The sequence below is a fragment of the Euprymna scolopes genome, chromosome 4, assembly GCF_053919585.1.
Source record: "Euprymna scolopes isolate OS-2025 chromosome 4, ASM5391958v1, whole genome shotgun sequence".
NCBI lineage: Eukaryota > Metazoa > Mollusca > Cephalopoda > Sepiida > Sepiolidae > Euprymna > Euprymna scolopes.
In genome coordinates, this window is record NC_136485.1 from 95,974,816 (window position 1) to 95,991,742 (window position 16,927).

Below are 16,927 nucleotides of genomic sequence, written 5' to 3' on the forward strand. Positions count from 1 at the left end.
CGTATTGGGCCGGGATCTTGAGTTTGCCCAGGAGTTCCATCATTCTTTCTTTCGGGACGCCTTTAAGTCCCTTCCCTTTGGCATCCAATGTTAGTAGGGAGACGGAGCGCTCCCTTATTCCTTCCAATGTTTGCGGGACCACTTTGATGTTGTTCCCGTCCACGAGCTCCTTGTATCTCGTTTCAAACAGCTGTTTGTAGTAAGCTGGGGACTTTGCCTTCCTCTCCTTTGGTCCCCAGCTCAGCTGTTCACCCGTGGACTGGACTCCTGCCGCTGCTACCACTACTTCTGCCACCGTCTTTGCCTGCGGTGTTCTCTGTCCCGCTGGGATCGGTGAATCCGACAATACGAGGGCTAGCCATTCCTCCTTTTCCACCGGCTCCACGCTAGTGTATCCCCCCGTCCCCGGGGAGCACCCTTCTAACCTGAACACCTCCAAGGATCTCGCCTTCCTCATCCCTTCGACCGATCTATCCCTTGGGCTGTTTCTTTCTGACCGTGACCATTGCCTGACTCGTCTCCTTCTATTTTTTACCTTCCACGGCCCGCCTGGAATCTCGTGAACAAACTTTCGCCAGGCCTCCACCTCCTCCTCCCTGGACGTTGCTGTTCCCGTTACCGATCCAGGGATGTCCTCCTGGGAGGTCATCCCAGCGCCCGAAACCCAACCGGGCGCACCTGCACTGGGGGTACCCTGCACGGCGCCTGCAACCCTGCCAGACGCTATCGACCGCGACGCAACCGAACACGACCCTTCTGAGTTGGGGGTGGCGACCCCCGGAACCGCACCAGCACTCGACCCTTCCGAACTGGGGGTGGCGACCCCCGAGACCCTTCTCGGCACGAAACCCTTCACGGCACCTACACCTGGGGCGTCCCCCAAGGTGGCAGGAGCAGAGGCCTGCTCCATCTACTTTGTTGGCCCAAGGCTAGACACCCGCCGATTCGGAAACCAAGGGGACCTTCACCTAAAGAGGTACGTCAGTTTCCCTTGGCCCTGCCGGCTGCTTAAGTGCTAGCTGGACCCCGGACTATCTAAAAGAAAGGAGAAAACGCAGTTAATGGCTGCCCAGAGTGGGCAAAAACAACAATAAAGCACAAAAGTCCTTGCGGGTCCAATCCCCAAAGAGGGGCTGGTCCTTGCAGGGAGCAATGCAAAAAAAAAATAACCTTTGGCCAATGACCAAAAGCGCTTGGGGCCGAGAGGACCAAGCTGCCGAAGGTGAAAAATATCGCCGTAATATTCAGGGGATTGCTAGTCACCGGGAGCGGGGCGGAAGTTGTTTCTATTTCTAAACAACAGTTAATATTAATGTCTTTTTTAAATTTCTTTTCTAAAACGGGGCTCTGGAATCACGTGACGGCTGCTGATATTACTTGCTACTGCTGATTTCGGCGGAGACTGTCAGTTGCTGGTCGTCTGTTGTGCTGTTGTTGTTGTTGTTGTTGTTAGCGGCCAAGCCGCGACAAGGCCCCCTCCCTGGATAATTGATCGTTATCAATTAAAAGTAAATGTAGGATTTGTATTTTTCTGGGAAGGTGACCTTCCTTCCTACACGGGTTTTTCTGGGTGGAATGGTGTGTGCTTCACGATCCGCTGCTGGCTCTGGTGGAGCGGGTTGTATCCGGATGCTTTCTGGCGCAGGTGGGGGATCTCTATGGATTGAGCTGCGTTCAGGCTCGTGTATTGACTTCTCTAGTCGAGCAGGTTTCACTCTATCGATCGAGACGGTGTCTGCTCGATTTCCTCGCTCGATGGTGAGGTGCTTGTCCGAGCGTTTCTGGATTCTAAAGGGACCCTGGTATGTCGGTGTCAGGGGCTTCTTGACCGCGTCATTGCGGATGAAGATAAACTCGCAATCCCGGAGCTGTTGTGGAACGTGGGTGTTTGGTGTGGGTTGCCTTGGCGGTGAGTATTTTAACTGGGCCATTTTATGGCGTAGTTCTTGGGTGAAGGAGTTTGTAGCAGTGAGGTCAAGCTTCGTATCATCGAAAAATTGACCGGGCAAGGAGAGTGGTGTGCCAAATACTATTTCCGCTGGTGAACATTCCAAATCCTCTTTGAGGGAGTTCCGGATAGATAGGAGGATTAGGGGGAGTTCATCTACCCAGTTGTTGGTGGGGTGTTTCGTAGATAGAGAAACTTTGAGTGTTCGATGAAATCGTTCGACGAGACCGTTGGCGCATGGATGATAGGCGGTGGTTTTTATATGTTTAACGCCGAGCATCTGCATAAATCCCTGGAAAAGTGAGGATTGGAACTGCGCACCTCGGTCTGTGGTAATGATGCCGGGTACGCTGAAGATTGCTATCCATTCTCGCAGTACTGTCTTTGCTACGGTGTTAGCAGAGGTGTCACTGATGGGTACTGCTACTGGCCATCTGGAGAATCGGTCGACTATGGTGAGGAGGTATTGAAAATCCTGGCACATCGGGAGAGGTCCGACGATGTCGACATGAATATGGCTAAACCGTGCATCAGGGTTGTTGAATGTGCCTGGTGGAGATTTCGTGTGTCGTTGGACCTTGCATTTCTGACACTCAAGGCAAGTCGCTACCCAGTTCCGGACATCGAAGTTTTTGTTAGGCCAGACGAAACGGTCAGCGATAAGTTTAACGGTTGCCCGTTTGCTGGGGTGTGATAATCCATGAAAGTGGTCGAAGATTTGTTTCCTCAGTGCCGGTGGTACGTAGGGCCTGGGATTGCTCAACTTTGTGTCGCAGTACAAGGTCTTACTGCTGAACGGTGCCGGAAATTCCTTTAGTCGCAGAGATGTGTTTTCTAAGGCCTCAGGGAGGGTTGTGTCGGATCCCTGAGCTGTCGCTATCATCTCTTGGCTGAGTGGGCCGTCTTCTATAGAGTTGACGTCAGAGCGGGACAGGGCGTCGGCAACAGCATTGTCTCTTCCTTTCACGTATTGGATATCGGACGTGAACTGCGAAATGTAGTCCAAATGCCTGATTTTGCGTGTCGAATACTTGTCAGAGTTGTTTGACAAGGAGGTTGCCGGAAGTGTTTGATGGCAAGGTATATTGCCAGGAGTTCTTTTGAGAAGTTGCTGTACCTCGACTGGGCCGACGATAATTTAGCTGAGAAGAATGCGATTGGTCTTCGCTGATTATCGATCTCTTGTTCTACCACGGCCCCGACTCCAGTGTCTGAAGCGTCTGTCGTGAGGAATATCCGCGTTTGGACGTCCTGGTCAAGGTGTGCTAATTTCGTGAAGTTAGCCAGTGATGCTTTTGCTGTGTGGAAGGACTTCAGCTGGTCGCCTTCCAGAGAGATGGGTTTGTTTTTTCTCTGTATGATATTCGTCAGAGGGGTGAGGAGACTTGAGCATCCTGGGATGAATCTCCGGTAAAAATTTATCATCCCCAGGAAACGTCGCAGCTGCTTGATTGATGTGGGTACCGGAAAATTCTGGATAGCTTCCACTTTCTCTGGCAGAGGGGTGATTCCACGAGCGTCGGTGTGATGGCCTAAAAAGTCAATGTGGTGTGCTCCGAATTCACATTTGTCTGGGTTGATCCGGAGGCCGTAATGTGCTAGGCGGCGGAACACTTCATCCAGATGTTTCTCGTGTAGGTCAGCATCTCTGCTAGCCACCAGGATGTCATCAATGTAAGCATAGACGTAAGGTAGTCCACGCAAGACTTCGTCTATGAGTCTCTGAAATGTTTGGACTGCGTTGCGTAATCCGAAGGGCATTTTGGTAAACTCAAAAAGTCCAAAGGGAGTTGTCACTGCTGTCTTTGGGATGTCCTCCGGGGCCACTGGGACCTGATAGTAGGCCTTAGTCAGGTCTATTTTCGAAAAAATTCTAGCTCCCTGTAGGCCGGCAGCGAAGTCATGGACGTGAGGAACGGGGTACCGGTCAGGGACCGTGGATGAATTTAGTTTCCGATAGTCCACGCATATACGGAACTCGCCGTTCAGTTTGGGTACCAGGTGCAGTGGTGAAGCATATGGGCTGTCCGATGGGCGGATGGTGTTGTCCGCCAACATCTCTTCAAATGCTTTCTTGGCGTAAGCTAGTTTGTGTGGAGGTAGTCTTCTGGGTCGGGAAAATGCTGGTTGTCCGGTCGTCTTAATGTGGTGTTGCGTCTGGTGTTCCCCTGCATCGGTAGATTTAATGGGCTGAGTTAGGTCCTTGTACAGGTGCAGGATGGCTGCGTACCGTGGATCGTGTTGTGTTGCCACGCTGATTCCCGTCGTGTTGAGGCTTGAAGGGGTTCCTATGATTTTTATCGAGGTCACGCCGTCAGACAGGGTCCTTGTCCTCATGTGGATGGACAGGCTGTAGTGGGCCAAGAAATCGGCACCAAGTAATGGTGTTTTCACATCGGCCAATGTAAATGACCATTTGAAGTCCCGCCTGAGGTTGAGGTTGAGGATGAGTTCCTTGTTGCCGAAGGTTTGTATGGTTGATCCATTTGCTGCTCGAAGTTGAAAGGAGGTGGGTTTCAGGGTGGGTCTGTTGGTGGGTGGTATAACACTGATAGCGGCGCCGGTGTCCACTAAGAATTTGAGACCGTTATTACGGTCCCACACATATAAAAGACGACTGTGTGGATGTGCCCCGACAGGAGTAGTCGTCGCTGTCTGTCGGTTTATTCGTTTCCCTGGGCCTTATTGTAATTGCAGGGAGGTTGGCATTTTCGGGCCCGGTCACCGAAGGATTGGTGGTACCAACATGTGCCTGGGAGGTTCCTTCGTCCTCGGCTTGGGGTGCGGGTACGGCTTCGGTTCCGGGTGTGGGGTGTTGGGCTACGTTGTCTCTGGCGTAGGGAGAGTTTGAGCTCTCTCAGCTCTGCTCGCAGTTGAGTCAGTTCGTCTTCCAATCGTCGTGAGCGGTGCCCGGGGTCACTCTCGACATGATGTATCCGTTGGTGGGCCTGTGAGTATACTTTGTCGGCCGAGTCTGCCACTATTTCCAGGGGCGTCTCTACGGGTACCAGGGCCAGGACCTGGGTAATGTTTTGCGGAAGCCGATCCATCCAGAGACCGCGGAGAATGGGCTCTGTCATGCTGTTGTTACCGAGTCGGCTCTTCATCAGTCGCAGGAGCTGTGATAGGGTTCTATCCCCGAGAGTCATATTTGAAAACAGGTCTCTGATGAGATCCTCGTCTGAACGGCCGGTTCGCTTGAGGATTGCTTCCTTTAGGCAGGTATATGGGAGTTGCTCTGGTGTGTTGAGGAGGATGTCCTCTACTTCTTCTACCATAGATGGAGGTAGTGCCTGCACCACTGAGGCGTACTTCGAGTCCTGGCGAACGACCCTCCGGGCTGCAAAAATCGCCTCGAGCTGGATGAACCAACTCCTGGGGTTCACTGGGTTGTAAGGTGGTAACTGGACCAGCGGGGCAGAAAGGTTAATCTCCGGCTCTGTGCTTTCTGCCATCTTCTCTGCCTGACTGTTTTTCCAAGCCTGTGTCTGTAGATCACGTCGGGGTCAGCACTTGTTACAGTGAGGCCTGAAGGTGGTTAGCCAACTGACCGTGCAACTAAATAAACATCAGACACAAGGACAAGGAAGAAAACAACAGAACAAAGAAGAATGACAAACTCGGGTAGTTTAGTTTAAAGACGAAGTCTCGCCTTTTATTTAAGCAAACGAAAGGGTGGCAAATGTGAATTTTCTCACTGGGCGACGTTGGTCCGGGGTCCGTCGCCGGTGTATTCTGTCAGGGGGATGCTTGTCGGTTCGCCGTAAGCTGGAATGTTGGGATGACGTCGGAGAAGTCGGCGTGGTAACTGGTGCGGGTGATTGGTCGACTTGGGTCCGACTGGGACAGTACTGATGCGTTAGCCTCAGGTTATGAGAGGAACGGACGGACGAATTGGCAACACTGAGGGTTCATTGTTCATCAGGTATGGACGGGCGCTCGGATCGGACAGTCACTGAGAAAGGTGTCAGTGTATCAGAGGTACGGACGGACAATTGGCAACACTGAGGGTTCAGTATTCATCAGGTACGGACGGGCGCTCGGATCGGACAGTCACTGAGAAAGGTGTCAGTGTATGAGAGGTACGAACGACATGGAGAACGGAGTCGTGGTGATGAGGTGGACTTCTACGGCGTGGAGACCGGAGCCACGGTAGTGGTGGTGGACTTCTACGGCGTGGAGACCGGAGCCACGGTAGTGGTGGTGGACTGGACTGCTACAGTGAAAAGACTGGAGTCACAGTAATTGCGCGAGCGTCGAACGGTTAGGGAACCGTGAGCAAGTGCAGAGCTTTGCCGAAAAACCAAGCTTTTATTTAACCTTTCGTCCCCGGCCTTGGCATTATCTACTGCCAAGACCTTATTTGGGGTACGAAAGCGCTTAGGCACTATGGCCAGTAAGGGGAAGTGGGGAAAAATAGGGGTCTTTCTAGTCCTTAGCTAGACTTGCGTTGGATAGCAAGTACTTTATTGTAAAATCTACACTAGAGTTTCTATCACGCACTATTCCGCCTAACATTCTTACCAGGACCTACTTAAAATAACAGCTCCCCAGCTTACGGGATGGTGGGTGACATTCACGCTATGAAAAGGAAAAGAATAAGAAAAACATATAACATATTTACAAGGAAAACCATATTTACAAACTAAGGCATTTTTTTTTTTTTTTTTATATATTTATAATGGGGGTGAGATGATGGGGAGGGGGGCAAACTAGAATATACCCAAAAAAGAAAGAAAAATAAAACAAAATGAACAAAATGCCTATGGGGACGGGTTAGTAAGGGGACCCTCCCTACCTAATCGCTGGTCTGTCATGTGAAACGCCCACTGTCTTCCGGTCCACTTCCCCCGGGGGGAAAGAGGTGAAAGCAAGCAGGTCGTTCCCTAGAAGGGAGTGGAGGACCTAGGGAATTGTATGAAAAAATAAATTAGGGTTGGGGACAACGGGGGTGGATGGCGTCTTCCAAGATAAAATACGTGATGGGCAATAATAGGCCTGGGACAAAATAAAACAAGTGGACTTTTGGGCATCTTTGGAAGCTCTCCTAGTGCCAATCTAACAAAAATAAAGAGCTATGGGAACAGGATCAACACGCATACTACCCCAGCCTAGGCCCTACAAAAAAGCACAAGCTATCCACTCTTGGTGGTTACACGCCTACCTAGCCTAAAAAACTACCCATCTTATAAGGTAAACCTTATATTACAATGTCTTAAGGGCTGGGTTCCGAGAAAAAGAAACCTCAGCACCCTAGGACCAATACCCCTAGGTACCCTAGGGGTATTGGTCCTAGGGTGGAAACACGAACTGAAAACTAGCGCCTCGTCGGATGCACAAACTAGTGTTGTGCACCCATCTCCTATCAAAGTCCATGCGGTGCAATCTTTTCCAATCGCATCTGATTTTCGTTTTAAGTTGATGCTTAAAACGAACAACCAGATCGTGATCAGAAACAGATCGCTCCTCATGAACAATGTCCAGACGTGAAACCCACGTCACTAACCTAGCCACCGCTAGAATTGCTAGAAACACCAACCGTTTCTCCCTGTCAAACAGCGGGTCCACATTATCGACAACGTACGCTAAATCAAGTGGCACCGACCGCTCGGGGTCGATGCGAGCCGTTACCCCTTCGATATACTCCCAGAGACTCCGCACCCCGCTGCAAAGAAAGAATGCGTGTTCTCTCGTCTCCTCCTCATCATCATTGCAGCGTGGGCACGGGGGATAATAATATTCACTATCCCGACAGTCCCTGGCTAGTTTGCCGAAGAGTGGCAGCGCGTCCCGGACTAGCCTCCACGTAAGTGAAAATTCAGAGTTATTGATATGGCTACTGGCAGGCGCCCAACTCCACAGCGAGAGAACTTCCCCCCTCGACAGATGCAGCCGCTCCACCAGCGGGTCTTTTGCAGTCCCCACCACTAATTCCTCATATAGCCTCCTCCTAGGCCGTGCAAGGTCACTGGACCCCGGTAATGCCCTAAGGGTGGCTCGGCATTCGGTCAGGAAACACCTTTCCCTCGCCGGTCTTCTGCGACCTTCAGCGGCAGGGTCGAGCATGAGCCGTGGAAAAGCCTGTTCCACGACTGGTACCCAGTGCGTTTCCTCCATCAGTGTCCGACTCAGGAACGCCAATCTTTCTGCACGCTTGTGACTTTGCAGATCAGGCATCCCTAAGCCTCCCTCGCTAAGCTTCTGTGTACAGACCTGTCTATGGACAAACGGCTTTCCTCCCATCCAAAGAAGTTTGAACAGGAGGCGCTCTAAAGCCTTACAGCGGTCCGCAGGCAGGGGAAGAACAGATAAACGGTAAAGGATCAGCGGAAACACGTACGTAGCACATGCCTCCGCACGACCCTTCAAGGACAATCTCCTCCGAATCCAAGTCCTTACTGACGACTCGACCTTAGTCTGTACTTCCGACCAATTCTTGTCCAGCTGGAGGTCCGGCCCGAACCACACTCCGAGGATCTTTACTGGGCCATCAGTCCAGCCGAACGCACCTGAAAGCGAGTTTACCCCGGTCCAGGCGCCCAACCGCAGGCCAACGGACTTGCTACGATTGATCACGGCCCCTGTAACAACTTCATACTCAGCGATCGCCTCTATCACCACTTTGATATCGATATGGCGCGCAACAAACACGGTGACGTCATCGGCGTACGCGGACACCCTGGCGAATTTGCCGCCAGGCAGAGCTATGCCGCGTAGGACTGGTCTCGCCGCCTCGTCCCTTAATTTGCAAAGGAAGGGCTCCAACGCCAGGACATAAAGCAGAGGCGACAGCAGGCAACCCTGCCGCACCGACCGGGAGACTCCAAAGGACTCCGACAACCTACCATTTACTTGCACCACAACCGCGGGATCACGATACAGGGCGGAGATCCACTTGCGGAAGTCCGGACCAAAACCAGCGGTTTCCGCAACAGCCCTCAGGAACCCATGGTCCACCCTGTCGAACACCTTGGACTGATCTAAATTGATCAGCGCGGCTTCCGTGTCGTCTTCTAACCCCTCTAAGATCGTGCGAATCAAGTGCAGATTGTTCTGAATCAATCGACCCTTCACAGCGTAGTTCTGATCCGGTTCGACCAAGTCGTTGATAACAACCTGCAATCGGTTCACAAGAACGCGGGACAAAATCTTGAAATCTGCATTAAGCAGAGTAATGGGTCTATAGTCGTCTAGATTCCCCCCTCCATGTTGGTTCCCCTTCTTCAGAAGCGTGACCACTCCTTTGGTTACCTGCCTCGGGATCGAGTCCTGGGCAAACCAGTGGTTAAACACGCCCGTCAGAAGGGGCACAAACATGGGCGACAGCCTCCAGAACAGTTCGTAAGGTAAACTATCGAGCCCCGGAGATTTGTTGCGGCCAACCTGCTTCAACGCAGTAATGACCTCACGCTCCGTAACGATCCCCTCGCAGCTAGCCGCTCGGGCCGCAGTAAGGCGGGGCGAGCCAGCTAAATAGCTGCCAAACTCCTGGCCGCGGAGTCTGGGTAGTTTGGTAAAGCGCTCCTCCAAATGTTGCCGAAACCCATTGCAGATCTCCCGCGCCGACACGAGAGAACGCCCTTCCAGGTTTTTCACCTCCCGAATGTACCCATCCGAGCCGCGTCTTAGGGCGGCCCTACGCTCAACAGCATCAACGTTCACGGCTTCGTTGGAGACTCTTTCTAACCTAGCCCTAACTACTTGACCTTCATATCGCTCGCTAGCCAAGCGATTGAGGTCCCCCTTAACTAGAGCTAGTTCTAGGGAATCCCCCCCCTGCCACCGCCCGGGTCAATCTATCATCTAATTGCCTTTTGGTCCGAGCCCTAGTTAATGCGAGGCGTTGACTGTATTCGACACAAAAGCGCCTAATGGTTGCCTTAAGGTTAACCCACCATCTACTCCCGGTAACCGCCCCCACTAACTCCCTCTGAATTAGTGTCGTCAGCTGCTCCTGGAAGTCGACCGACTCCAATAAGGAGGCGTTCATCTTCCAGTAGCCAGCCAACCTAGGCCTATTACCTAACTTCAAACGGGCCAACACAAGTTTGTGGTCTGAATGACCTAACCAGTGGAACGTGGGACAAGATAGGAAATCTATATCGCCCCTTCTAATTAACATCCTGTCCAAGTATGAACTTGCACAGGCGGCCGAGTTAGATTGCCACGTCCACATCTCCCTCCCGGGGTGATCCAGACGGAACCTATCGACCAGATCGCACGAGGCCATCAGGTCAGACAGGCTGCTTTCACCCCCCCCCGACCCTCTAACCCCCCCCCCCCCGACCTTATCTATGCTGGGGTCCAGGATGGCATTCCAGTCCCCTATTAAAACTACCCGCTCCGGACCCGAAGAGAGAAACACCTCCACCTCCCAAAAAAAGGAAACCCTCTCGCTGCGGAGATTAGGCGCGTAAACTGCCACGATCCGAAACGCGCCGCTTTTAACGGCAACATCGACCACGACCAACCTCCCATGAGCATCCGCGTGGACAAGTGTAACCGTCGCAGACATAGTGCGACTTACTAGTACAGAAACCCCCCGGCTCCAGAGGCTGCAATATGCTGAGTAAACATCAAAATCGTTCACCAGCACATCGCAGTCCCCGGCCCCAACAAAGTGGGTCTCTTGTATGGTGGCTACATCTACCTCAAGGGCCACGAGATCCCTCAGCACGCGAGCAGCCTTGCTTCGAGATCTCATGCCCCTCGCATTTAAGCTAGCTAGATTTAAGCTCGTATCCATGTTTCCACTATCTAGTAGTATTCGTCTACTAGGGGTCTAAAGTCCTCAGGGTTCAGGACGTCGAAGGCTTGACCGAGACTGCCCGTGAGCAGGTCGAACGTAAGCCGTCCGTCTCGAGCCAGGCCCCCCACGTCCAGGGGGAACGTCATCTTTAGTGCCCTATAGAATGAAGGGTGAACGTAAAGTGGGACCCTCCCTTCACATTGCTTAGCTATCTTGCCGAGTGATGGGTGCTCCCCGTCTACTATTTTTATCTCTGTGAAGGCCTTCTTGCCTTCTTCGATCATTTTCCACAGAGCCTTAGCTCTGCCTCCCCTGTTCACCCGGACGAAGGTAATGAGAGATGGAGCCTCGCTGAAATTCATGGGGTCAGTGACCTCCTTCCCATCCACTATCTTCAGGGCCTCCAGTTCCTTTAGAAATTTCCTCTGGCGTCCGTTGAGGTCACTGACAGTATGGCTTAAGTCGGCGGAGCAGATTTTTTTCCCGGGCCAGAAAGGGAGTTTTCTGGTTCTTTCCTCCCTCGGGGCCGCCGACTTAGTCTGTTCTTCCTTTTTTGGGGCTTCTTTGGGTACTTCTTCGTTGGTGTTATCTGGATTTTCAGGAGCACCCGATTGCTCCATCTCGGAATCCTGGGTAGTGAACAGGGGAGGGGTGGGCTGAACTTCTTCTTGGGGGGTTGTTTTATCCGGAAGCTCAGGGCGCTGGTCTTGTTCTTCTTTTCTTTCCCTTTTTTCCTGCTGATGGTCCTCCTCGTTCTCTGAGCCCAAGGAGCTGCCTCTCAGTTTCCTTTTTGTTGTTGATACTGTGGGTCTAACCACGGTTTGTGGAGCCGGCTCGGTCTTCTTGTTCTTCTTGGCTGCGACCGTACTCCATTTGCTTGTGCCTGCTTGTTCCTCCTTAGCGGGTTCGTTCTTCTCTGCCGCTACCACTTCCATCTTTTTGGTCGTATCGGCCGTAGTCTTCTTTTGAGGGCAGAATCTGGCGACGTGGCCCGTTTTCTGGCATTCCCAGCATTGTGGCCTTCTGCCCTCCACAATGACGACCATAGACCAGTCCTCGCAGGTGAATTGGGCCGGGATCGCGAAGAATTCTTTACGGGTTACCCGCATCTGGAGCCGGTAGTCCCCCGTATGGATGTTATGTGGGCCCTTGATTGGTTGAATCTCCTCCACGTCTCCATATTGAGATAGGATGGCCCCCAGCTGCTCTTCGATGAGAAAGCACGGTACTCCTGTTACTGTAACCGTCGTTCTTCGCTTGGAGAGATATTCTGGGCGAATCTTGATATCCTGCCAGACGACGTCTCCTCTTGACAGCTTCTCGGCCTCTTCTTTCGTTGGCAAGAGGACCTCCCACATCGCGTTGAATCGTCTGACCGCGTATTGAGCATTTATTTTCAATTCGCCCAGCAGCGCCATCATCCTTTCTTTCTGTACTCCTTTCAATCCCTTGCCCTTGGCGTCTAGGGTTAACAGGGATACTGATCTTTCCCGGATCTTGTCGAGGGCCTCTGGGATGACTGAAATGTTGTTTCCCTCGACGTAGCTCTTGTATTTTTCATCGAAGAGCTGCTTATAATACTGGGGTGATCTTGCTTCCTTTGGTTGGGGACCCCAGCTCCGCTTTTCTTGTACTGGTCTTGCCCACCCTGGCGCCACAGGGGTTGCCGGCGGTGTTCTCTGCTCCTCTGGGATAAGTGGTGAGTCGGTACCTGCGAGAGCTGGCCACTCCTCCTTTCCTGCCGGCTCCACACTTTTTGCTTGCCACACCCCCGGGGAGCACCCATCCACAACGTAAACTTCCGCTGATCTAGTTCTTCCTCTGGTCTCTGTGGCCGACTTTTGGGGGCTGCTTGTTTCTGACTGGGTCTGCGCCGGCGGTGATGCTGTTTCATTGTCTATCACCCACCAACGTTTTACCGGCCTCCTCCTCCTCCGCCTTTTCTTCGCCACCTCCTTGCCACCTGGCGTCTGAGACAGGTAATCGCTCCAAGCTTTTATCTCTTCCTTGCGGCTTCTAGCTGTTCCCGTTCTGGGCGCCATCCATGGCCTATTCATGTCGACCACAGAGACCCCTTTGCTCGTCCTGGGGGCGCCTTCCTGGGTGGCGATCCCCTGGTCTGCAACCCTGCCGGACGCTGGTATTGACGATTGCGACCCTTCCGTACTGGGGGTGGCGACCCCCGGAACCATCCACTACATTGGAGCCCCACCGTGTGTGGTACCCCCCGTCGTCGGCACAGGGATATCCCCGAAGGCGATATCCCCAGGTATCGGCACTGGAGTGTCACCGGGTGTGACACCCCCCGTTCTCGGCACTGGGGTGTCACCGGATGTGACACCCCCCCGTTCTCGGCACAACACCAGGGGCGTCCCCCATGGTGCTAGAGGCAGAGGCCTGCCTCCTGGTTTGTTGGCCCGGTGCCCTTCCCCAACCCGCCGATTTGGAAGCTAGAGGGCCTTCGCCGCAAAAGGGCACGTCGGTAACCTCTAGTCCTGCCGGCTGCTTAAGTCGGTTCCAGACACTGGACAATCTGAAAAGGAATAGAAAAGCAAACAGTTAGTAGTACAATGCCAAAAGGACCACACACCCAAAGGGGTCGGTTCTATTGGCCAACAGAGCTTTGCCGAAAAACCAAGCTGTTTATTTAGTGTTCTGCCCCGGACCTGGCATTATCTACTGCCAGGCCCTCATTTGGGGTCCAGAGACACTTAGGCATGAAGCCCGTAGGGGGGGGAAGGGGGTCGAGGGTCATTCTAAACTAAAGCTAGGTCTTTGAAGACTTTATTAAAATCCCTATACTAAGACACTAATTTTTATATTATCATTCTTACCATGGAGTTTATCTACTTAAAATCTCCCCAGCGTATGATTTTTGGCATTTAAACTGAAAGAAATAAATGTTTTTATTCAACAAATCAAAATCATATGTACAAACAAAACCAGAAAAATTTGTAAAACTAAGATATTAAGATGAGGGATGAGATGATGGGGAGGAGGGCAAACTAAGATACACCCAAAAAGAAAGAAAAAGAAAATAAATGAACAAAATGCCTATGGGGGCGGGTTAGTACGGGGATCCCCCCAACCTACTTCTAAAATTGGAGCGCCCACTGTCTTCCAATCTCGAAGGTCGAAAGCAAGCAGGTCGTTCCCTAGTGGGGGATGGGGGACCTAGGGACGATATTTGAAAAATAAATTAGATAGGGATGGGTAACATAAGGACTGGACGGCGTCTTCCAAGATAAATGTACGTATAGGGGCAACAGACCGGGGACAAAACAAAGGGTGGACTGGGCATCTTTTGGAAGCTCTCCTATTGCCGATAAAATTAATATCAGGGACGGGATCAACTTTCATACTTGCCCTAGTCTAGCATCTAATAAAGACTTTTCCACTCGTGGTGGTTAGGACCTAACTATCCCTACTCTGTTACTTTGTTTGGGGCTGGGTTCCGTAGAACCTTAGCACTGCCTGACAGATACCACTAGGGTGGGAAAACAAACTTAAACCTAGCGCCTCGTCGGATGCACAAACTAGTGTTGTGCACCCATCTCCTATCAAAGTCTATGCGGTGCAATCTTTTCCAATCGCATCTGATCTTTACTTTAAGTTGATGTTTAAAGCGACCAACCAGATCCCGATCCAAAACAGATTGCTCCTCATAGACAATGTCAAGACGTGAAATCCACGTCACTAATCTAGCTACTGCTAGGATCGCTAGAAACACCAATCGTCTCTCCCCAGTGAACGGCGGATCCATGTTGTCGACGACGTACGCCAAATCAAGTGGCACCAACCGCTCGAGGTCGATGCGAGCCGTTACCCTTCCGACGTACTCCCAGAGCCTCCGAACTCCGCTGCAAAGAAAAAAGGCATGCTCCCTCGTTTCATCTTCGTCTTCCTCGCAGCAAGGGCAGAAAGGAACGTATTCATCCCCTCTGCAGTCTCCGGCAAGTACGCCGAAAAGTCGCAGCGCATTCCGGACTAGCCTCCATGTGATTGAAAACTCTGAATTATTTAAAAAGCTACTGGCTGGCGCCCAATTCCACTGAGAGAGGACCTCCTCCCTCGACATGTGCAGCCGCTCAACCAGCGGATCTTTTGCGGTCCCCACTACTAAATCCCGATACAGTCTCCTCCTAGGCCGTGCTAGGTCACTGGACCTCGGCAATGCCCTAAGGGCGGCTCGGCATTCGGAGAGGAACCGCCGTTCCCCCACCGGTCTTCTGCGACCTTCGGCGGCAGGGGAGGGTATGAGCTGTGGGAAAGCGTGCTCCACAACTGGTACCCAGTGCAATTCCTCGAGCAGTGTCCGACTTAGGAACGCCAATCTTTCGGCGTGCTTATGACTTAACAAGTCAGGCATTCCCAAGCCTCCATTGCTGAGTTTCTGTGTACAGACCCGTCTATGGACATACGGCTTTCCCCCTTTCCAGAGGAGTCTGAAAAGGAGTCGCTCCAAAGCCTTACAGCGGTCCGCAGGCAGAGGAAGTACTGACAAGTGGTAAAGGATCAACGGAAAGACGTAAGTTTGGCACGCCTCCGCACGACCCTTCAGGGACAAACCCCTGCGAATCCAAGTCCCCATTGACGATTCGACCTTTGTCTGTACCTCCGACCAATTTTTGTCCAGCTGGAGCCCAGGCCCGAACCAGATTCCAAGAATCTTTACCGGGCCATCTGTCCAGCCGAACTCACCTGGAAGCGAGTTTACCCCGGTCCAAGTGCCCAACCGCAGGCCAACGGACTTGCTGCGGTTGACTATGGCCCCTGTAACACTTTCATACTCATCGACCGCCTCTATCACCGCTTTAATATCGATCCTTCGCCCTACATAAACGGTGACATCATCAGCGTACGCGGAAACCCTGGCAAACTTGCCGCCAGGTAGAGCTATCCCACACAGGACTGGTCTCGTCGTCTCATCCCTTAACTTGCGAAGGAAGGGCTCCAACGCCAGGACATAAAGCAGAGGCGACAGCGGACACCCCTGGCGCACCGACCGAGAGACCCCAAAAGACTCCGACAACCTACCATTTACTTGTACCACTACCGTGGGGTCACGATACAAAACGGAAATCCACTTGCGGAAGTCCGGACCAAAACCGGCGGTCTCCAAAACAGACTCCAAAAAACCATGGTCGACCCTATCGAAAGCTTTGGACTGATCTAAATTGATCAGCGCGGCTCCTGTGTCGTCTTCTAACCCCTCTATGATCGTGCGCACCAAGTGCAAGTTGTCTTTAATCGTTCTCCCCTTCACAGAACAAGTCTGATCCGGTTCGACCAAATCACCGATGACAACCTGCAGTCGGTTTGCAAGAACGCGGGCCAAAATCTTCAACTCTGTGTTTAGCAGAGTGATGGGCCTGTAATCATCTAAGTCCTCCCCACCATGCCGCTCTCTCTTCTTCAGTAGTGTGACCACTCCTTTGATTACCTGCCCAGGGATAGATCCCTGGGAAAACCAGTGGTTAAACACACCCGTCAGAAGAGGAACAAACATGGGCGACAGCCTCAAATACAATTCGTAGGGCAGACCATCGAGCCCTGGAGATCTGTTCTGGCCAACCTGCTTCAACGCAGTAATGACTTCACGCTCTGTAACCACCCCATCACAGCTAGCCGCTCGGTCCGCAGTAAGGCGGGGCGAGCCGGCTAAATAGCTGCCAAACTCCTGGCCACGGAGTCTGGGTAGTTGGGTAAAGCGTTCCTCCAAATGTTGACGAAACCCATTGCAAATCTCTCGAGTCGATACGAGGGTATATCCTTCCAGGTTTTTCACATTCCGAATGTACCCGTCCGAGCCATGTCTTAAGGCAGCCTTACGCTCAACAGCATCAACGTTCACGGCTTTGTTAGAGACTCTTTTTAACCTAGCCCTAACTACTTGCCCTTCGTAACGCTCGCTAGCCAAGCGCTGAAGGTCCCCCTTAACTATGTCTATCTCTAGGGGATCCCCACCAGCCACCACCCGGGTCAATCTATCATCTAGCTGCCTTTTGGTCCGTGCCCTAGTTAACGCGAGGCGTTGGCTATATTGGACACAAAAGAGCCTAATGGTAGCCTTAAGTCTAACCCTCCAGCTACTCCCAGTAACCGCCCCCACTAACTCCCGCTGAATTAGTGTTGTCAGCTGTTCTCGAAAGTCGTTCATCTCCAATAAGGAGGCGTTCAACTTCCAGTAGCCAGCCAACCTAGGCCTATTACCTAATCTCAAACGGGCC

At 52.2% G+C, this 16,927-nt stretch overlaps 1 protein-coding gene across 1 annotated transcript; it reads right to left on the bottom strand.

The window, feature by feature from the left end:
- Positions 1-4,611: 4,611 nt before the first annotated feature.
- On the bottom strand, positions 4,612-5,097 carry LOC145271366 (uncharacterized). Its single transcript, XM_080126910.1, has one exon. It carries the CDS (start codon positions 5,095-5,097, stop codon positions 4,612-4,614), a length of 486 nt encoding a protein of 161 aa, XP_079983036.1.
- Between the last annotated feature and the right edge of the window lie 11,830 nt (positions 5,098-16,927).

Coding starts and splice junctions, on each gene's coding strand:
- LOC145271366 (XM_080126910.1), bottom strand. CDS start 5,097: ATGACTCTCGGGGATAGAACCCTATCACAGCTCCTGCGACTGATGAAG.